Source organism: Phodopus roborovskii, unplaced genomic scaffold (assembly GCF_943737965.1).
Source record: "Phodopus roborovskii unplaced genomic scaffold, PHOROB, whole genome shotgun sequence".
NCBI classification, from domain to species: domain Eukaryota; kingdom Metazoa; phylum Chordata; class Mammalia; order Rodentia; family Cricetidae; genus Phodopus; species Phodopus roborovskii.
The window spans coordinates 7,374,276-7,397,052 of record NW_026126460.1 but is presented as its reverse complement, the minus strand read 5'-3'; the positions used below and the strand labels follow the sequence as shown (position 1 = coordinate 7,397,052).

The window sequence follows — 22,777 nt, the reverse complement described above, 5'->3', positions numbered from 1 at the left end:
CCTAGATGATATCACCAGATGAACAGATGAAGAAAATGTGGTGTATATATGCAAAGTGGAACTTCACCCAGCTATAAACATGAAATTATGACATTCAAGAAATGGACTGAACTGGAGGGAAAAGCCTTAAGCAAAATAAGCCAGATTCAGAAAGAAAAATACATTTGTATTATGTATGCATACAAATGTGTATACACATACACATAATGCAAGACACAAAAGTAGAAATGAGACTAGAGAAAGAAGGCAAAAGAGAGGGTAATAATGCTGGGCCTGGTGGTACACACCTGTAATCTCAGCATTGGGAAGCAGAGGCTACCTGGTGAGCTTAAAGCTAGCCTAGGCTACTTGAGACCCTGTCTTAAAATAAGTGGGGAGTGGGCTGGGCTGTAGCTTGGTTGGTAGAGAACTTCCTACTACTGCATAAACATAGTGGACACTTATAATCCCAGCACTAGGAGGCAGAGGCTAAAGCATAATGAGTTTAAGACCATCCTTAAGTATATCTCAAAAAAGGTGGTAAGAGTGTTACTAGGAAACATGCACCATGAAAGCAGAAGACAAACTAGAAGAGAAGGGGTGGGGGCAAGGAGGGAGAAATAAGAACAAAACATGATGATACGTATAAAAATATCACACTGAAAGTTCTTTGTAATTAAAAAAGACTGAAAATGATGCAAATGCTCACCATCATCTGGAGTCTGTAATAAATTTATGTGGCAGTCACATTTGTACAAATACAGAATCACTCAAAAAAAAATGTTTTGTTTTGTTTTTTTAAAACAACAATGGTCAGCTGGATTTCCATGAAATGATCTGGAAATCAAACAACAGTAAATGCTTGTTGTATTCTTAACTACTTATAAAATTTAACATAGTTATATAACTGCAAAGAAAAAAGGAGGGGTGGAAAAAATGAGAGGGAGATGTTTTGGTAAGCAAGTTACACTGCACAATTACAGAGTTAGCTCTCTGAAAAGGCAATGGCTCTAAAAATACTTTTTATTCCCCCAGCCCCAAAATATTATTACTTTAAGCTCAAAAATAGAAATGGCCCAGCTAAAAATATCACACTTCTAGTCAATAATCTGCAGGTAGATTTAGTTCAACAAATGCACAGCAACTTTAATGTGAGGGCTTATGTAGTTCAACTGAGAGAGTGCTTGCCAAGCATGTACAGAGCCCTGAGTTTGTGCCCCACAAATGCATAAACTGTGGGTGGTAGTAGACACCTGTAAATGCACTATCCTCAAAAATTAAGAGTATCCAAACAGAATACACAAACAGAATTGTCAGGGAAGTTCCAGGATAATAATCATGTCATAGAGCAGAGATCCACAGGCCAGTTTAGGAGAAGGACAGAGTGGTATCGATGTGGTGTTGTGGTTTGAGTAAGAATGGCCCCCATAGGTTCATATATTTGAATACTTTAGTCACCACAGAGTTGCGCTATTTGAGAAGGATTACAAGGCATGGACTTACTGGAGTAGGTATGCCCTTTGGGGAGGAAGTGTGTCTCTGGGAGTGAGTTTTGAGGTTTCAAAAGCCCATGCCAGACCCAATCTCCCTCTCTGCTTTCAGATCAAGATGTAGCTCTCAGCTACTTCTCCAGTACCAAGTTTGCCTACTGCCATGCTCCCCACCTCGATAATGGAATAACCCTCTAAAACTGTAAGCAAGGCCCCAATTAAATGTTTTCTTTTAAAGAGAGGGAAAAAAAAAAAAAAGGCCAGGCAGTGGTGGCATACACCTTTAATCCCAGCACTTAAGAGGCAGACCCCTTGAGTTCCAGGCCAGCCTGCTCTACAGATCAAGTTCTAGGACAGGCTCCAAAGCTACACAGAGAAACCCTGTCTCAAAAAACCTAAATAAATAAATAAGCTTTCTTTTATAAGAGTTTACTTGGTCATAGGACAGATGGAAACCCAACATATTTTTAAATATTTGAAAGTTTCCATTATCAAAAATTTCAAAAAATAAACTGATGTTAAACACACAGAAAATAAAGACAAACAAAGCAATTTTCACCTCAAGGAATATAAAATGTTATCAAGGAAGGAAATACAACTATAGCACACCACAAGATTCTGATACAAACTGTACCTGCATAGTCAGAATTTAAACATTAATACTGAGTAACTATTGGTGTGGTGGTTTGGAGAAAAAAAAAATGGCTCTGCTAGCTGACAGGCAGCAGCACTATTAGGAGGTGTGGCATTGTTTGAGTAGGTGTGGTAGTGTTAGAGGAAGTGTATCACTGGGAGTGGGCTCTGAGGTCTCAGATGCTCAAGACAAGCCAAGTATGGCACTCTCTCCCTTCTGCCTGCTGATTTGGATGCAGAATCTCAGCTTCTCTCCAGCACCATGTCTGCCTCAGTTTCTCTCCAGCATGATGTCTGCCTGCATACTGCCATGATGGTAATAGACTGATCCTCTGAAATGTAAGCCAGCCACAATTAAATGTTTTCCTTTATAGAGTTGCCTTGGTCATAGTGTCTCTTCACAGCAAAAAAGCCTGCATTTTCTATAGGAAATAGCCATTATAAATAAAACTGGAGGAAAACCTTCTTAGAGCAATAATAAATAAGCACCAAAAATAAGCCCCAAGAATAGGAAATGGGAGGCAGATTTGATCAACACACTATATGAACGTATGAATATTAAACATTTTAAAAAGTCCTAAGAGAGCCAGGTGGTGGTGGTGGCGGTGGCGGGGGGGGGGGGGGGACGGGGACACACGCCTTTAATCCAGGCACTCAGGAGGCAGAGGCAGGCAGATCTCTGTTTGAGGCCACTCTAGTCTACAAAGCTACACAGAGAACCCCTGTTGTGGGGGAAGGGAGTTCTAAGAGTTGAAAATTATTGTTCTAAGGGCTACAAGAGTGAGAATAAATAGAAGTGTGATTTGATTTCAAGTATAATGCTATTTGTAATTTTTAATTATTTACAGGTTAATTTTAAAATATAGCATTAAGACAAACATGCTATTTTCTTCTCCAAGTAGTTTAAAGACAGAAGTTGCTGCCTTTCTCAACTTCCTTCTCTTCAACTGTTGTTATCTGTCATCTTGAACCGCACCCATTTCCCCTCCTTAGTAAATAAAAGAGGTGTTGTTAGTGGTTTCTGAGGCTTCCGGACTCTTATGTGCTACAGCCCGTCACCTATCCATCTTTCACAACCATTTTCCCTTGACCTGCAATTTTTCCTGTGAATATTTTTACTAAAATAAAAAACATGCTGAAATTTTCTTCATCCTACAATAAATGGACCCTAGCACTATGTTCAACTTGCTTCCTTCCACTGACATCAGAACAATTTAAAATGGTTAATATTCACTGTTAACCTGACAGGATTAAAATTACTAAAAAACAAGCCAGTAAGCATGCTCTGAGACCATGTCTAGACTATTCTAACTGTGGGTCACACCATTCCATGGTTTGGGGCCTTGGACTAAATAAAAATTAAAAAACAAAGTGACAGTAACAATTCTCTTTCTCCTTTAAAGCAGGCCCCATGTCACCATTCACTTCCCGTTCTTGCCACCATCATTTCCCCACTATAATGTACTGTACCCTCGAACTGTGAGACAAAACAAGTCCACCCTTAAGTTGCTTTTGTCAGGTACTTTGTGTCAGCAACCAAGTGACTAATACAGGAAAAATGACACAAAGACTAGGGGTAGTGATGGAAGGGGCCCTAATGATAAACCCGACTCTGGGTCTTAGGTCTTGGGAATGGTTTGAAGAAGGAATGTGGAAGAGTTTAGAACCTTGGGCTATAAGATTTTCAAATTCTGTAAGCAGAGAAAGCCCCAATGGGCCATTTTGAAGGGAGCTTGAAAGACAATACTCAGATAAGAATGGACAATGAGGGACTGGGTCATGAGGCTTCAAAGGAGAATCAGGACTCCATTAGGATTTGGGCTAGAGTTCTGTTCAGGTTTTATTTCACAAAGAACCAGGCTGCATTCTGCCCATGTCCTAAGAACTTGAGTGACACTAAATTCAAAAGTGGTGAACTACTGTGTCTGGCAGAGAAAAATTTCAAGACAAGATAGCATTCAGGCTGCACCATGATTACTACTCATTACTCTCATTTAGGTGTGTAGTAAAAGAGAGCAAGCATCAAGTACAGCAAAAGATGAGAAAATACACAATTTGGCAAAGGAAAGAGTATAACTATAAAGCTATAGACAAGGCAATTTTGAAGGGAGCTATCTTGTTAAAGAGCTTACCCTGCATTAAAAAGAAATTATGCCAACCACTTAGGATATCAGGAAAGGTGCCCTGACGGCAAGACTCCACCCACTGAAGGTTCCCATCTTGTTAAATTCCCTTAAGTGCCTGAACTGAGAATACCACTGAAGAGGAGGTGCACTGCCAGCAATCTCATACCTAAGGAAGTGTTTCCCCAAAGTCAGTGTGTAAGACAGTCAAAACTAATGCAATGTAGTTAAATCAGAACTCACAGCAACATGCACATGGTACTAATTTTGCAGACATTAAGACTGAACAGTGTGAGGAGCCAGGTTGTGGTGGTGCACACCTTTAATCCCAGCACTGAGGAGGCAGAGGCAGGCAGATCTTTTACTTCTCAGTAGGAATCTATATTCCTCCTCCTATTGAGTGCTCAGAGCTCCTCTCTGGCTGTTCTATCTCTAAAGTTCTTATTTCCAAGCTGAGCATGATCTTGTCCTGTAATCTCCAGGAAGCTGAGGCTGGTGATTCAGGGCCAAGATTGAGCTACATAGTGAAACCCTATCACAAGAAACAAAAACAGAATACCCTCACATGCTTGTTTTCTTACAGAGTTCTATTCCAGCATTTCTCCATCATCATATACATTCCAGTGATGGGTCCTTTCGGGTGTGTCTATATGCAAACACTTAGCAGAAAGTGTTTAATGGATAAATTCTGAATGTAATGAGTGAGTCCAAATTTCTCACCTCCTTTTCAACCTTCATCCATGAGTTCTAAAAGTGTTATTAACCACGTTATAGAAAAGCACATAGATTTCCTGAAGGCACAAAAGATGTCTAATAGTTCAGCTTGTTTCTCTACTCCAAATTTGCTTTTCCACTGTCTACCAATTAGTAGAACCAATCCAACTACCATCCACATCAAAAGGTCACTTTGATCATTTCCACGGGTGCCATTCCCACATCTCCACTCAGGTGCCTTTGTAAATTGCGACCCTCTGGATTAAGATGACAAAGATGATAAAAGAAATACCTAACACTAAGAAGACCTATACCCTATAGTCAGCTTACAAGGATTTTTTTTTTTTTTTTTTTTTTTTTTGAGGCACAGTCTCATTATGTAGCCATGGCTGTCCTGGAACTCCCTATGTAGACCAGGCTGATCTGAACTCAGAGATCCCCCTTCCTCTACCTCCTGAATTAAAGGCATGCACCACCACTCCCAGATTACAGGAATTGTATCCTCATTGACAAGCCTCTACTATAGTTAAGAATTAGGAAGTATTCCTTTTTGCAGGCAGTAAACTCGCTTAAGTTAACAGCTAGTCAGTAGTTAAAGTGCTTCCCAAGCAAATATAAGGACTAGAATTTGGATACCCAGAACCCACTTAAATACTGGGAAGGATGTGAACCATGGCAGTCTGGTTCCAGAACAAATATTATTAACCATGGAAAATATTTTGATTCATTTTATTTCCCACTGAAATACTACTCAGGGGCCTGATGTCCTTCTACTCTTTTCCTACTCCAGTATTCCAGTACTCCAGTACACCCCTAGATTGTGTGATATATATATATCCATCCCTCCACCCCCCCACACAGTTTCTCTGTGTAGCTTTGGCTGTCCCGAAACTTGCTCAGTAGACCAGGCTGGCCTCAAACTCAGAGAGATCCACCTGCCTCTGCCTCCTGAGTGCTGGGATTAAAGGTGTACTGTACAGTAACACAGAGTAGATAGTACAACCAAATATGCAGAACTGAACTTAAGTGAAAATCACACTAGCAAGAATGTAGAACTAGTATGATTTACAATGCTTCATTTTCAATTGTAAAAATGAGATTACAAGCCAAAAAGAATTCTCTTGAAGATGTGAAATCAGAACTACCCTCCAAATGTTAAAGAAATGCTGAATTTTCCCAGTTTTACTTCACAAGGTACTAGAAAACAGACCTTAAACTTACTACAAATATGGAGGAGTTTTGGTACCCTTCTTTCTGAATCTGCCTACTAGTTCAAAGAAGTGCATCTCCTGGGGCTGTATAGAAGGCTCAGGGTTAAGAGCACACATTACTCTTTGGAGGATCTGTTTAGATCCCAATACTACACCACATGTAGATCCAGCTCCTAGGGATCCAACACTTTCTTCTGGCCTCCACAGGCATCTACCTCACATTGACACAAGAATACACACACACACACACACACACACAATTCAAAATATATCTTTTGTTGCATTTCATGGCACTACCCCACCTCAATTAATGGTCAAATTCACACAATATAAGACACATAATGTAAAAGAATACACATCTTTAGCCAGGAAGTGGTGGTGCACGCCTTTAATCCCAGCACTCGGGAGGCAGAGGCAGGTGATCTCTGTGTGTTCGACATCAGCCTGGTCTACAGAGCTAGTTCTAGGACAACTAGGGCTGTTATAGGCAGGATTCCAGGACAGTGATGGCTACACAGAGAAACCCTGTTTCAAAAAAAAAAAAAAAAAAAAAAAAAATCAACAACAAAACACATAGTTATCAATGCACCAATCACACCACAATAAATAAATACTAAATTGATGCTTTTCCCCCTGAGTTTTCAAGTCATGTCCTTGAAGGGTTATGGAACTACTAGGAGGGACTTTCAAGGCCTGAAATTAGACCTGGATGCTGAATTTTTTAACAAGCACCTGGGGTGTTTTCAAGCACCAATCAATTCTCTGGTCACCAAACAGAAATTTAACACTCCAATTCTGATTCTAACTACTACTCCAAGTTTGGACAGATATCAGCCAGCCACAGCTTCAGGGCTGTTGCATGTTTCTTTTCCTATCATCATAGCAAAGCAACTGAAGGAAAGATTTGTTCTAGCTCACAGTTTCAGAGAGATCAATCCATATGGCAAGGAGAGCCTGGCAGAGCACACAATTCGTATCATGGCAGGCAGCAAGCAGAGCAAACGGAATGTAGAAAGAAGAGGTCAGGGTAAGATACAGAACAAAGGATGCACTCAAGGTAACCTCTCCTCCACTAGATCCCTCCTCCTAAAGTATCTACAGCCACATGAAACAGCATCATCAGCTAAGAGACAGATCTTTATAGCATTCAAACCATAACAAGGGCTTGACCTCAAAGACTTCTCCCTCTTCAGATGCTGGCTGAAAGTCCTGGGCCACCTGCACTTCTGACCAATCAGCTATAGATCACAAGTTTCCAGAAACACCTAAGGTTTAGTAATATTCTAGAGTGTTTTAAAGAACTTGGAAAAAGAATTCATTTACACATATTACCAATTTGTTATAAAGGACATAGTCGGATGGCAGACATTCATAGGTGGCTACATGAATAACATGGGGTCTGAACTCCTCAGGCCATTTACATAAGGATTTGTAAAATTTAAGAAAGCTCATAGAACCACTGCATAGTCTAGAAATAACACAAAATAGTTTAAATGTTAGCACAAATGCATAAAATACATGGATCCCTGTTTTACTTACTATTGCCTACAAGTGCTAAGTCTGTTTTATCACTATTGTAAAACACACATAAACCTATTATAAAAAGTTAACATTTGTCAAACCCTGTACATGCAAACACCAAGCACGGCTCTATTCTCAACAGAAGTGTAAATAACAATGAGGATGTACTGTTAAATCATAATAACTACATACAATTAACTACAGCTTTACTGCACGGCAGCAGTCACCTTCTGCTGCTATTGCAGTGAGCTTAAGTTTCCAGAACAGAGTGTGATGTGTTTATCTCCACCTGAGCTCTTCATCTCTGGTACACTGCCTGTGGTAGTAAAAGGTCATCTAAGATCCCATGGCTTTTTTTTTTTTTTCCACCTTTCACCACATATAAAACATATAATAAGCAAAATATATGTTAAATTTAATGTTTCTACTTCTCATAGGCTTTCCAATAACTGCAGGCTGTTTTGGAGGAATCAAAAATAATGGGCAGACGTTCAACTAGTCAGCATTTTTAACCCCTAAAATGTACAAGATTCTATTGAATTATACACCAGGTTGCTGAAAAAAAAAAAAAAAAAAAAAAAAAAAGAACTTTAAGCCCAGCAAGATGGCTCAGAGGGTAAAGGTGCTTGCTGCCAAAACCTGATGACCTGAGTCCAATCCCCAGACTCAGCACAGGAAAGCAGAACTTCCTTAAAACTGCCCTTTGATCTCTACATCAGTGGGTAGCACATACAGTTATATATATATATACACACACACACACACACACTTAATTTTTTTAAATGGATTCGAAATATATTTAAATCTTATGCATATTAACACAATACTAAATATGAAATGTTATATCAATTAGCCTAAAATGATCATTTTATGATGTATTTATGTATAGAAAACAAAATATATCTCATAAACAATTATTAGTCAATTAAAATAAAAGGGCCAGGCAGTGGTGGTGCATACCTTTAATCCCAGCACTTGGGAGGCTGAGGAAGGAGGATCTCTGTGAGTTCAAGGCCAGCCTGGTCTATAGAGCAAGTTCCAGGGCAGGCCCCAAAGCTGCAGAGAAACCCTGTCTCAAAATACCAAAATAAAATAAAGGGACAGGGATAGCTCAGCAGGTAAAGGTGCCTGCCACCATGACTGATGATCTGAGTTCAATACTCTGGACATATGGTAGAAAGAGAGGACAGACTCCAACATATTGCCATCTGGACCACCACATATGTGACCCACATGTATGTATGTGCCCACACACAGAGTGACATACAATGTAAAACTAAAGACATTTTATACAACCATGGACTCTATCACTAACATGTTGTTCACTTCTCCATACCACAGGACTTACATACAAGTAGAACACAGGTACCAAAGCCAGTGTCTACCCAAAGCTCATCCTAATTGTTCTTATGCTGCCTCTTCACCTTTACTCTAAATAAAATAAAGTCAAGTAAAGGGGAAAGCACAAAATAAACTTTACAATTACCCCTGCTTTCTGAAAGTATCTACCCAGACAAGCCACTCTGCTAAGAAAATGGCAGGCACTGAAGACTTCCATTTAAATAGCTACCACAGATGAGTGCTTGGGTGACTTCAAAAAGACATTCTATTCTGGACCTGTCAGTGATTGGCTCCCAGGGAAATAATCAACCAGCTAGAGATCCCAAGACCTCCAACTTAGGGACTCTGTAATTCTGGAGCTCTGTCACAGGTGGGATACTCTGCTCACCCAATGAGACTCTACCTAGAAGCTAGCAACCTCATGGTGATGAGCTTAGCATTTGAGTCACACATGAGGGTTACAGACCTACATGAAAAAGCACCTTCTTTTCTACAGTAAAAACTTTTACATTTCATTAAGCCTGCATGGTGGGACTCTTTAATCAAAAAGGGGATCTGGTAACTACAGTATCTCTAGATTTAGTCATAGAATGATTTAATTAATCATGGTTGTTTTGGTTTTTTGGGGGGTGCAGGGAGCTATGGAAAATATGAATGAGCACACGAAGAGCCTGGAATCCCTGGAAATAAACCCTCCTAGAAATCAACCCTCCTTCACATTTTGGTAACTTAACCTAACCAAGTTCTTGTGGGATAATGTTCTTGTACACTGTAAAGATTTGTCACTCATACTGGTTTAATAAAATGCTGATTGGCTAGTAGCCAGATAGAAGTATAGGCAGGGCTACCAAATTAGGGGAATGCTGGGAAGGAGGCAGAGAGCAGTTGCCAGACTGATGTAGAGGAAACAAGATGAGAATGCCATACTGAGAAAAGGTACCAAGCCACATGGTTAAACATAGATAAGAATAATGGGTTAATTTAAGTTAATTAAGAGGTTTGTTAGTAATAAACCTGAGCAAAGGCCAAACAGTTTAAAATTAGTATAAGCCTCTGTGTGTTTATTTGGAACTGGATGGCTGCAGAACCAGGCAGGACAGAAACTTCCATCTATAAACTCTACTCAGGGTATGTTGAAGATCAACTTGTTGAAAGAATAACTGATTCTGGCAGGGTATTGGTGGCTCTCGCCTTTAATCCCAGCACTCAGGAAGCAGTTGGATCTCTCTGAGTTCGAAGCCAGCCTGGTTTACAGAGCTAGTTCCAGGACAAGCTCCAAGTTACAGAGAAACCCTGTCTCAAAAAACAAAAACAAATAATAATAATCATAGTAATAATAACAACATTCTGTTATCAGACTGCCTCCTGTGGCAATATATTATAATTTATTAAAGCCATTGACAGCCTCTTCCTCACCTACTGCCCACTTATGCAGCTCATCTTCCATATACCAGATGTGCTAGACTGTCTCCAGAAAGTCAAAGAAAAACTGCAGAAATCTTCAGCAGATTCAACAACTACATGTAATTTCGGTGTGCAGTGCATTTCCCAGACGTTCTTTTATATTAGAAGCTAACTTCTGGGTATAATTTGAAGGCATATTCTTTGTGGAGTACAAGCTGAGTCAAATCTCATCTGCCACTACTTGTTCTTACCCCGTATTAAGGTCAGTATGAAAGCTAAAATAAGGTTTTGTATGAAAACTACTTGTGCCCATTACTGCAAGTGAAGGAATCCCCTTCACAATGTTCTTTAAAAACACTTTGTGGCCAGATAAGTAGTGACCATGTTTAATCCCAGCATTCAGGAGGCAGAGGCAGCTGGTGAGGCCAGCCTATCCACATAGTGAGTTCCATGCCAGCTCAGGCTACAAGAGACCCTGTTTCAAAAAAAACAAAATAAAAAAAAAAAAAACACCGAGAAGCACTTTGTATTCCCAGAAGGTTTTAAACCATTCTCTGAATCCAATTAGAAACACTACCAAACATTTTTCTGGGCAATCTTTCTTATAGAGGTATTGCCCAAAACCCTTCACAAGGCCGGTGAGATGGCTCACCAGGTAAAGGTGCTTGCCATCAAGCCTGAAACTAGAGTTGGATGCCCTGGACCCCACCTGAAAGATCCAACTCCTCCAAACTGTCCTCTGACCTCCACTAGCAGGTCATGAAAATGCACACAGACACACAAGAAATAAAATGTCATCTTACTGACTTGTTTAGGAAAAAGCATATTAAATTTCCTGAAACTCCCAATGACTGTAAGGTTTTAACAAAAATTCTCCAGATAGTTAAAGAAAAAGGTACTATTAATATGTAACTAAAAAACTATTCATTCTTTTTTCACTACACTCTGATGGAAGCAGCCACATAACAAATGTTGCCCCTTTCTACTTCCTACAACTTTGAATACTCCTTTGAATTACTCTTTCTGAATTGACTCAATTGAAACCCAACACCTTCTTTCAGGGTCCTCCCCAAGAAAACTGATAGGTACACACAAGAGAGGGCCAGTCGTGACGGACACATCTTTAATCCTAGCACTTGGAAGGCAGAAGCAAAGCCCAGCCTGGGCTACACAGAGTTCCAGGCCAGCCAGGGCTAGTGAAAGGAAAATGAAAAAAAAAAAAAGCAAACAATAAGAGAAAAATAAACCAGTACACACCCAGACCCTAAGGCTAACTATCTATCATTTGCATATATATGCAGATGGATGTGAGAGCACAGGTACACATACATATATGTATACATAGACCTATGCACACACCCCAAAGCAATCTTGCTTAACTTCTCCCTTCTTGCTACTCATTAAGTCTTACGAAATGCAAAAACCGCTCCCAGCTTCACAACTCCTCAAGGATCCAAATCCGCCTTCGCGGTGGCATTCAGTCCCTATAGATCCGAAACTGTTTTGTGGAACAGAAACACTGAACGGCACCCATGTGCTATTTGCAAGCACTAACCGCGTCGCTAACACAAGTGACAGACCAGCCCTAGCCTCACCCTTGAAGGAGTGTGAGCAGCAGCGCCGCAAGGCCAGACCCCAGGGTTTATCATTTCCACAAATGGGTCCAGGCCCAAGGTTAGCGGCTGCACCTCCACGGCGGCGACCGGCGCGGGCACGACGCAGGGGTGGCGGGCCGCACGCCCCGCCCCGCCCCGCCCCGCCCCACCCCGCCCCGCAGGAGCGCTGCAGTCCCTTGCTCCGCACCACCGGACCCCTGCCCTCCCCGTACCTGCTTTGCACACCGGGGCGCTGGGGCTCCTCTTCTCCGCCGAAGGCCGACCCTGCTCTGGGGACCTCCTCCGGTGGCGGACGCGGGCGGGGGGTGGGGCCGCACTCACCTCGCCGGGCCACAGGTGGGTGGGCGACGAGCCGGGCGACGACACGGTGCCCAGCAGGGGCGGCGGCGGCTGCGGTCGGGGAGGGCTGCTTCGGGCCACAGGCGCCGTGCCGCGCGTGGGGCTGGTACCGCGCGTGGACGTCGCGGACGCGCCCGTCTGCGTGGCCACCGTGGGGCTGGTGCGCGCCGCCGCGCTCCCGCCGCCGCCGCGCGTGGGGCTGGTGCTGCGCGAGGCGGTGCGCGGTCCGCCGCCGCCGCCGCCACCCGAGGGGCCTGAAGCGCCGCCGCCGCCACCGTTGTTGCCGCCGCCGCCGCCGCCCCGCGTGGGGCTGCCATGTTGCTGCTGCTTCAGCTGGAACGGCACGGTCGCCCTCATGGGCTGCAGGCGGCTCCCGGGGCCCCCGGCCGGGGCGACCGCGCCACCCGCGAGGGCGCCGGCGGGCGTGGGAGACCCATTGCGCCTCACCCGCTGAGACATGGTCCCCCCGCCACAGAGACGGCGGCCCGCGGGCGCCGGGGGAGGCTGGGCGGCGGGGACCCCGCTGCTCGGGGCCTGAGGGAAGGCCTGCGCCAGCGGGTGACGAAGCCTGACTTCGGGGACGGGGGGCGCGCGGCCAGCGGCGGGCAGCGACGAGGTGGTGCAGCCGCCGCCGCGGCTCCTCATCAACAATAGTGTCTCCTCCGCTGCCCCCGCCCCCCGCCGCCGCTCATTGGTGCAGCGTCAGCGCGCTCGAGCCGCTCGGCCTCGCTCATTGGCTGCGCGCGGCTCGGCTCCCGAGGCTGCGTCTGCTCTTTAAAGAGAAAGAGGCCCGCCCCCGAGGGGGTCGGGCGGCGGAGGAAGCCGGCCGTGGCGGGAGGGGACGCTTGTGCGGTGGTGGGGGTGCGTGCGTGCGTGAGTGCGTGTGTGTGTATACACGTGAGTGTACGCGTAGGCGCGCGCGCCCGGCCACGCGCCTCCCTTTTTCCCGCTGGAGGGAGCCCCTGGGACTCAAGACTGGAATACGGCCAGAGGGACACACTGTATGGGACCACCGCGTCCTCGGGGATGGTCTGATCAGAGCCATTCCCCCTCTAACTCATTTCCTTACCTCAGTGATAGCTGTGAGTTAACACGTACGCACGTCTGTGGGGCTCCAATTTTTTTTTTTTTTTTTTTTTGTTTTTTGTTCTGTCCTAATTCCATCTACCTAATAGGTAGGGCTTGAAAATAAACAGAAATTTAATTTTGCATCCTTCTTTCTGGATTTGTTTTTCTTTTGGCTCTACAAAGATCCAAATCTCAGAAAGATAACATTTACAGATTAGATACACTTTAGATTTCAGTTGTTAAATGGTGCTGCTGCTACACTCCTATACAGATCTCAAGTAATCCAGAATTTAATCAATTACTTCACAATTCCTTATACCTTAGAAAGATGGCTATTAGCTTACAAGTTTATAAAGTGCTGAGTTCTCTTTTTTGTTCCAAACTATTTGAAACAGAACTGGGTACACCACCCATATTTCATTTATTTATTACATTTGTGCATTGGTGTGTGTATACGCACGTGTATACAAGTAGAGGTCAGAAGACAACCTGGTCCCTTCCACCATGCTGGTCCAGGGGATCAAACTTATGTGATTAAGCTAAGCCATTGGCCTACCCATCATCCATGGTTTAGTTTGGTAGGAAAAAAAAAAAATAAGTCTTCGTAATTTTCATAAAAGCTCTGTAAGGTAAGAAGTTACTCTTCAATGAAAAACTCGACATAAAGCCGGGCAGTGGTGGCACATGCCATTGATCCCAGCACTCGGGAGGCAGGTGGATCTCTGTGAGTTCAAGACCAGCCTGGTTTACAAGAGCTAGTTCCAGGGCAGCCTCCAAAACCACAGAGAAACCCTGCCTCAAAAAAAAAAAACAAAACAAAACAAAAAAAGAAAGAAAGAAAACAAAAAAGACTCGACATAAACCCTGTGTATGCATGCCCTTGATCCCTTTGCTGCTTTCATAGCTGTATATTCTAAAAAGATCTCTTAAGTGTGGGAGTGATGGCACTGGTAATGAGTGGTAGAGCTCAAGACCCACTGGGTTTCTGTGCAAAGACTTTGGATTCCTAGGAGCCTAGAGAGTTTCAGATCTAACACATAGTCTGTGATCTTGGGTATGTCCCTAGTCAGGTTTATTATTTGTAAAGTACAGCTACCTAATACGATCTCCTACATACAGTTCTGGCTATTAATCAAACATTTGATGGAAATGTGCTGGGCAGGGAGTCCTCAATGTTCCTTTTCTAGTCTGTCTTTATTCTTTCATTTATCAATCATTATGTGTATGACATGTGCATCCCAAGGAACAAAACTCCAGAAAAATGAATACGTACTCTTCAACTACTTGTGAAGAGTACTGCTTGCTATTAATTCTTACAGTTTTACTCAAGTGTAAATAGCTTCCTTTCAGAATATATACTGGTGTCCTAGTATTCTGATAATGTTTTGTGTGTCACCGAACTAAAGACCTCTCCTTTGTATTAAGCTAAAGAAGTGTTTTTAACAGATAAGCTGAATTAGATCAAAACTTAAGATAATTTTGCAAAGAAAAAAATAAATCTTCTAGAGCTAGTTCCTTGTGTTTTTTTTTTTTAACTTAGTTCAATATAGCTCAGGCTAGCCTGAAAGTCATGATGTAGCTGAGGATAGCCTTGGGCCCCTGATCCTCCTCCCTCCACCTCTATAAATGTTAAAAATACAGGCCTGTGGCACCTTGCCCAGTTTGTGCAATGTTGGGCTCAAAAATATAAGGGCCACCCCAGCCCTCTGTTCATTTTCTTCTACCTGTGTTTCCTACAGGATCACAATTCTCACAGCTCCAAATAAAAATAAATAAATAAAATAACTCTCTGTTTATCTCATTTAACAGGCCCGCATAACTGCAACTTAGAGGGAAACTTTCAGCAAACACAGCCAGTATTCATCATCTCAGCTGTCTCTATACTAAAGGATATTTGTGGTTATTTGTAAATAAAAACTTTAAAATCCAGAAATCATCAGAGAATCTTAGCAATCGAAATATAAATGGTTGGAATTGGGTAGCTGGGCACCGTGGGATGGTTCTGTTTTTAAGGTTGAATGGAAATGAATAAAGGCATCGTTTATTCTCATCCTTGACTTCATTATCTGCTGTTGAAGAATCAAAGCAAACACTACATCAAAGTGATATATGGTTCTTACTGTTCTGGCTTCTCTCTGAAGAGAGTCCTTGTTTGTCAAGGACCAAGAAAATAAGCACACACACACACACACACACACACACACACACACACACACACACACGCAAGCGCACACGCGCGCCAACTTGAACCCCACTTTTCCCAGGAGATGACTCAGATTTTACACTTTCTCCCCAAGGCCAAAATGTGACTGACTTACAGCAAAATAACACACAAACCTCAGAAGATTAAATTATTGACAGACTCATTTGTTTTGGGGTTTGCTTAACTGTTTCCATGAAAGAAATGTTTTTGTTTTTTTCTAATTAATGTTTTGTGTGTGTATGTGTGTGAGAGATAGAATTTTGCCTGGGTGCTGGGAATTGAGCCCGAGTCCTCTGCCAAACTTGAGCTGAGGGATGCATGTAGGCCTGCAGTCCCAGAGCTAAGGAGGCAAAGACAGAAGGACCATGAATTTGAAGCCAACTTGGACTACAGAGCAGAACTACACAGACACACACAGATAAACTTGGGGCTGAGGTTGGATGGCTCAGAGATAGAGTGCTTGTTTTCCACGTTCAGACTCCAGGGCTCATGCCCAGCACCACAAAGCAAACAGAGAACCCACACAAGACCACCTTACTCCACCACAGTTTTCTGTCTCTCTTTAGGTGACGAGTAATGCTGAGATTTTCCACACCTCTTCTGGCCCTTCTCCAGCCACACAAATGTTCTTTCATGTCCCCAAATTCCAGGTACCCTCATCCTGAAGCCTTCACACTTCACACTTGCCATTTCCTCTGCTTGAAGCCACTCTTTTCTCTTGTCACCTGCTCCAGTCTTAATTACTATTTTTTAAACCATGGAGGCCTGGTTAGCCTTGTTCACTTAAGTTCACTTCCCAGTATTTACATTAAGCATCACACATCCCAGCTGTGGCCATAACAACCAATTACTTAGTCATCATAGTTCCCTCTCAATGTTCATTCACTCACTCACTCAACAGATACTCACTGGGAGCCCTCTATGTGTGAAGCTCTACAATGGTGGACAACACCACATGTTCCAACCCTCAGGGACTTAGCAATGAACAAGTAAACAAAACATACATGTGTGCACACACATAACCATATGTAAATGGTTGCCCGTGGCAAAATTCCACAAAGAAAATTACACAGTGCCATAAGAGAACAATGGAGATTTAGTTAAACTAGGCAAGAAGTCCTTTCTCAAGGTATGACGTTTTTACGATGAGACCTAAAAGATGGAGCTTTCCTGAAAGAATATTCCAGACAAAGTAGCTATTTGGAATTCCAGAAAAGAAAATCTGGATCCGGGTGACAGTGGCACATGCCTTCAATCCCTGTACTCAGAAGGCAAAGGCAGGTAGATCTCTGAATTTAAGACCAGCCTGGTCTACAAGTGAGGTCCAGGACAGCAGGACTACACAGAGAAACCCTGTCTCAAAAAACCAAAAGAAGGGTTGGAAAAATGCTCTTCTAGAGGATCCAGGTTCAATTCCCAACACCCACATGGCAGCTCACAACTGTCTGTAACTCCAGCTCCAGGGGAACCGACACCCATGGCAAAACACCAATAAACATAAAATAAAAGTAAATTATTAAAATAAAAGAAAGAGAGAGACTGAGGAGTGGGGAGCAGGACCAGCAGCAGCAGAAGCCACTGAAGCAGCCCAAAGTCTGGAAGGTGAGGGTGCTCAGAAGCCAGACCAGGAGAAGTTTTCATGCCCTAGTAAGGATTCAGACTTTATTCCTTCCATCTCTTTGTCTTGTCTTTTGACTTGCTATATAGCCTAGGATGGCCTCATACTCAGTATATAACCCAGGCTAGCCTTAACCTTTTAGACTTTTAAAAATGTGTATGTTGTGAGTTCGAGGCCAGCTTGGTCTACAAAGTAAAGTGAGTTCCAGGACAGGCTCCAAAGCTAAAGAGAAACCCTGACTTGAAAATCCAAAAGGAAAAAAAAAATGTGTATGTCTGTGTGGTGTACAGGCATATGTATTTGCAGATGTGTGGGCATGTACATGTGAGAGTGCATGACCACTTGTGCCCAGGTGTGTAGAAGCAAGAGGTTGGTGGTGTTGATAGGCTCTCCAGCAACTCTCTGCCTTATTCCCTGAGGCAGAGTCTCTCAATGGAACCCACAGCTCATTGATAAGGCTAGTTTACCTACCCAGTTTGCCCTAAGGGTCCCATGTCTCCTCTTTCTAAATTCTGGAATTACAGGCAGGTAAACACAACCACCCAGTAATTAAGTGGGTCTGGGAATCCAAATTCTAGCCCTCACATTTGCTGAGCCAACAAGTCCAAGCCTATTGCCCTCAGACTATTGACCCCCTGACTCAGCCATAAGTGTCCTGGGATTACAGGTGAGTTCCAGAAAGTCGGATTGTATTTTGAGTACCGTGGTTCATTTTGAATAAAGTTGGGCCCATCCATTGTTTGGGCAAAAAGTCTAAATCAAATCAACAACAGACACCAAAAATAGAAACAAAAAGCAACCTGATCTTTACTGAAATGTGTGAGCACAAAGGGGTATTTATTTGCATGAATCTCAATGCACATCTCAAAGTTATGCTTATCACAACCTAGACTCTCATAGTTTGTTACAGGATTTTCTTTTACTCTAGATCCACATCGGAACCCCAAAATGTTTTTTTACTCTTTTGGTTCTCTCCTTTTTTTTTGTTCCTTTCTCTTTGGACTCTTTTGGAGGCCCACCACCCAGCCCCCAAATAAATCACTCACAGAGGATTATTCTTGGTTATGAATGCCCAGCCTTAGTTTGGCTGCCCTGACACCCTCCTCCTCAGTGCCCCTCCTCTCCCAGTTGTCTCCTTCTACCTATACTCTGCCTGCTACCCACCTCTCCTCTCTGCTACCTCACTATTGACGGCTCAGCTCTTTATTACACCATCAGGTGTTTCAGGCAGGCACAGTAACACAGCTTCACAGAGTTAAACAAATGCAAAATAAACAAAAGTAATACCTCAAAATAATATTCCCCAACAATCCTTTGTTTTTCCAGACAGTGTTTCTTTGTGTAACAGCCCTGGCTATCCTGGAACTCCCTCTGTAGACCAGGCTGGCCTCCAATTTACAGAGATTCTCCTGCCTCTGCCCCCTATGGGCTGGGATTAAATGTGTGCTCTATTATGCCCAGCTAATCTCTCTTCTTAACCTTTTACCCCTATTCCACATGTGGACCTGGCTTCTCTCTCTTCTGCCCCCTCCTCTCGTGGTTCATTTTGCTCTCTGAATAACTCCATGCCTTTAGTAAACACATCCTGTCTGCCTCATCTTTGCCAGCTAACCCTGATCAGCACAACAGAAAGCTCAGAGGTTGAATCTTCCCAGGAAAGTATGGCACTGAAAAGATTAGCAGCTTTTTTCTGTTTGGTTGGTCTGTTTTGTATTTATCATCAATCCCTTTGCTGTTGCTTTCATACTGGGAATCCACTTGGCTTGTAGAGGAGCAAGAAGTCATCAAAAAGACTCTCATTCAGCGAGCTCAGGCCAAGGATATGAATCCCCTTCAAGCTCTTGTGTCCTCCTCCCCCACATCCCCAAAGCACAGCATTGTAAGGAAACAAAGGGAAAGAGGCCCATTCTGTCCTGAAAGAACTAGAAAGGACTTTATCATGTTTGTGCTGAATCTTTTAGAGAAGTAAAAGTGAGAAGCTATTTTAAGTGCTCACCCATTCCCAACCTAATCCTTCTGCTATGTCTTCCATCCCTTTTTTGTTTGTTTGTTGAGGCAGGTTTTAACAGCCCTAGCTTTCCTGGAACTTGCTCTGTAGAACAACTCCAGGGCATTAGACTCCTTCTGGCTTCTGCAAGTACTAGCACATCACATACACATAATTAAAATTAAATCAGGCTAGGCAGTGGTGATGCACACTTTTAGTCCCAGCACTTGGGAGGCAGAGACAGGCAGATATCTGTGAGTATCTGTGAGTTCGAAACCAGCCTGGTCTACAGAGCTAGCCTAGGACAGCCGGGGCAGATACACAGAGAAACCCTGTCTCAAAAAACAAAAAACAAAAAAACAAAACAAAACAAAAAAATTCAAATTAAATTTAAAAAAGAAAAGGCTGCGTTTACACAGCTTCAGAAAACTAAATACTAGAGGTTGGAAAGATGGCTCAACCTTTATGAAATTTACTGCCCTTGAAGAGGACCAGTTAATTTCTAGCACTTACTTTGGGAGGCTCACAACCAACTCTAACTCTAGAGGTTCTTCTGACCTCCACAGATCACTTCACTCATGTGCATGCATGCAATACAGACAGAGGGGGAGAGGGAGGGAGGGAGGGAGGGAGAGAGAGAGAGAGAGAGAGAGAGAGAGAGAGAGAGAGAGAGAGAGAGAGAGAGAGATCTCAGAGAAAAGAAAACCAAATACTGCCAGAAGGCTGATTTGAGCCTGGGAATAGGGGAAAATGGCAGAATACTTGCCTGGCCTGGCATCAAGGCCAGGCATGTTATGGCCTCCATCACAAGGCTAAAGGGAAAGGGGGAAAATAGCTCATTTTTAAAAATAGATGTTTGCTTTGTTGTTGTTGCCTTCAAAATCCCTCAAAGAATTGTTGAACCTTCTGAAAATGATTAGTGGTTTGTTTTTTCCTCAGGGCATCCTCCCGGAGCCTCCCCACCCCATGTTCTAGGACATCTGTGCAGCTGTCAGCCTGGATTTCCCTTCGATTCTTGGCTGAACATGTATCCTATTCTTTCTCAGGCCAGGACCTTCCTCTTTTGTCTATTTGTTTGCATCTTTGTTCTGTAATTGAGTCCTAAGAAAGGGTTTGCAGGTCAAAGTTTGTAAGGTACTGAATGTTTGCAGAAGTCTTTGTTCTGCCTGTATTTGATTGATCTGGTTTGGAAATGTTTCCTCAGACAGTTGAAGGAATGGCTCCATTGCCACACAGAAGTCTTTTTTTTTTTTTTTTTTTTTTTTTTTTGCTTGTTGCTGTTGTTTCGAGACAGGATTTCTCTGTGTAGACCTAGCTGTCCTCAAACTAGCTCTTGTAGATCAGGCTGACCTCGAACTCACAGAGATTCACCTGCCTCTGCCTCCCAAGTGCTGGGATTAAAGGTATGTGCCAATACCTCCCAGCCACGCCACACAGAATTCTTAACTGCTATTGATTAACCCAATGACATTCCCATTTAAGATCAATGTAAAATCTTTTCTTTCCTCTCTGCAAGTTTTTAATATCTTTTCTTAACTTTTTTAGACATTATGTTATTATGCCTTACATATGGCTTTTTTTGGTTGTTGTTGTTAATTTCCTGGGATGAATACCAGATGTTTTCCTGGTGGGAAAATGTTATTGTATTATTCTTTGATAATTTATTTCCTGTCACATACTGTCCTTCCCTGCCCTGCTGATGACCCTGTAGACTACAGACTGTCATATCCCCTGCCTTTCCTGATGCTTTCTGGCTAGTCCATTCTTCCTGCTGTGTCCCTCTTGTCAGTTACTACATCTACGGGAACTAGCTTCATCTCAAAGCCATAGGCCGGGGTGGTCTACACTGTCAACTTGAGAGTATCTAAAATCGCCTTGGAAACAAGCCTTTGAGTGCACCTGTGGGGGATTACATCAATTGGGTTAGCCTCTGGGCACACGAGTGTGAGACTGTCGAGGTCTGGTTCACTGAGGTGGGAAAACCTACTCTGAATGTGTGCAGCATCATTCCACAGGCTGGGTCCTGGCCCAAATGTGAAGGAAAAAGCTAAGTGAGCAGTAATGTTCACTCTTTGCTTCCTGACAGGGTGCAATGCAGCTAGCCACCTCCTGCCATCATCCTCCATGAACGAGCATGTCCCCTTGAATTATGAGCCAAAATCAACCCTTCTTTCCTTCCTTTTTTCTTTCTTTCCTTCCTTCCTTGAATTGCTTCTGGTCAGGGATTATGTAATCAATACAAAGGCCTCTGCTCCCTGGCTTCATTCTGACTGACCCAGTCCACTCTAGCCCCTTCAGAGCTTGAGATGCAACGGCTTCTCCTTGTTGCTAGTCACAAGACACTATACCACCCCCAGTTGTTCCCTTATTCCCTCATGCTCACAACTCTGTAAGGAGTCCCTTCACCACAATCTCCATCTGCTGGAACTCTGATATAATAATCTCTTTCTCCCTTACCTTCTCCGGCTGCCTCCTCCATCTCCAGCTTCCCAAGAAATAAGGGGCTTCCTAGATTAGTTTTATAACAGTGTCTTCCTGTCCTCTACTTTCTACCAATATATCACCTCTTGAGTATCCTTCTGAGGAATTTCCTTCTTCATTTTCCAAACCCTCCATGAATGTCTTATTTCAGCAACCATATATTTCATTTTCAAAATCTCCTTTATTTACCAATTATCTCCCTTTTCTCCAGATTTCTCTTTATTTCCGTGATACTTGATATCTTGAAATATATATATGTGTGTGTGTATCTCAAGTATTGCTATAATATATATATATATATATATATATATATTACATATATAATATATACTTTTAAAATAAATGTATTACCTTAGGGCAAAGATGAGAGAATGCTTGCCTAGCATGTGTGGTGCTCTGGGTTTGATGCCAAGGATACCTCAAAAATATTACCTTGTCTTTAGTTCAATGCTATTTGCATGATTACATAGCCTTTTCCAGAATGATCCTTCTGGAAACACTGAAAGACCCCATACCCCTCCCTCCAGCTCCTGAAAACCACCATTTACTTTGTTTTTGTAATTTTGACAGGGTGGAACCGTATAGTCTTTGCATACTGGTTATTCTTATTACATTTGTCTATTCACTTACTTTGTGTATGTGTGTGCATGTCAGTCTCTCCAGAACACGTGACCTGAGAAATGAACTCAGGCCTTCAGCTTTGTCGACAAGCGCCTTTACCCATTGAGCTGTCCCCCTGGTCCCAATTACTCTCTTCTAGCATTCCACTGCTGTGCATTCACACACCATGGAGATAACAGATCTTTCTGCATTGTTGCTGCTTTCTCAAAATTCCTTTGTTTTGGTATCTGCTTTCATGATAGACACATTCCTCAAATGTCAAGTGACTCCCACATAATAGTTGTTTGTTAACTCTGAATACTCAGGTGACCTTTGCTGGGGGATGGGGGTTCACTGTGGAATCATCAAGTAGGGTCCCTGTGCTTCAATAAAGGACCTACAGATGGCTTTGTGTGTGTGACATGGGATTTGCCCAATGGAAACCCTTC

General features: G+C 43.0%; 1 protein-coding gene across 1 annotated transcript in view; it reads right to left on the bottom strand.

The window, feature by feature from the left end:
* Positions 1–13,048, bottom strand: part of Fam117b (family with sequence similarity 117 member B) — a 74,187-nt gene extending 61,139 nt beyond the window's left edge. Inside the window, exon 1 of the mRNA XM_051190288.1 lies at positions 12,245–13,048. Within this exon, the coding sequence (XP_051046245.1) occupies positions 12,245–13,016 (772 nt within the window). The 5' untranslated portion in view covers positions 13,017–13,048. The remainder of the gene's footprint in view (positions 1–12,244) is intronic.
* Between the last annotated feature and the right edge of the window lie 9,729 nt (positions 13,049–22,777).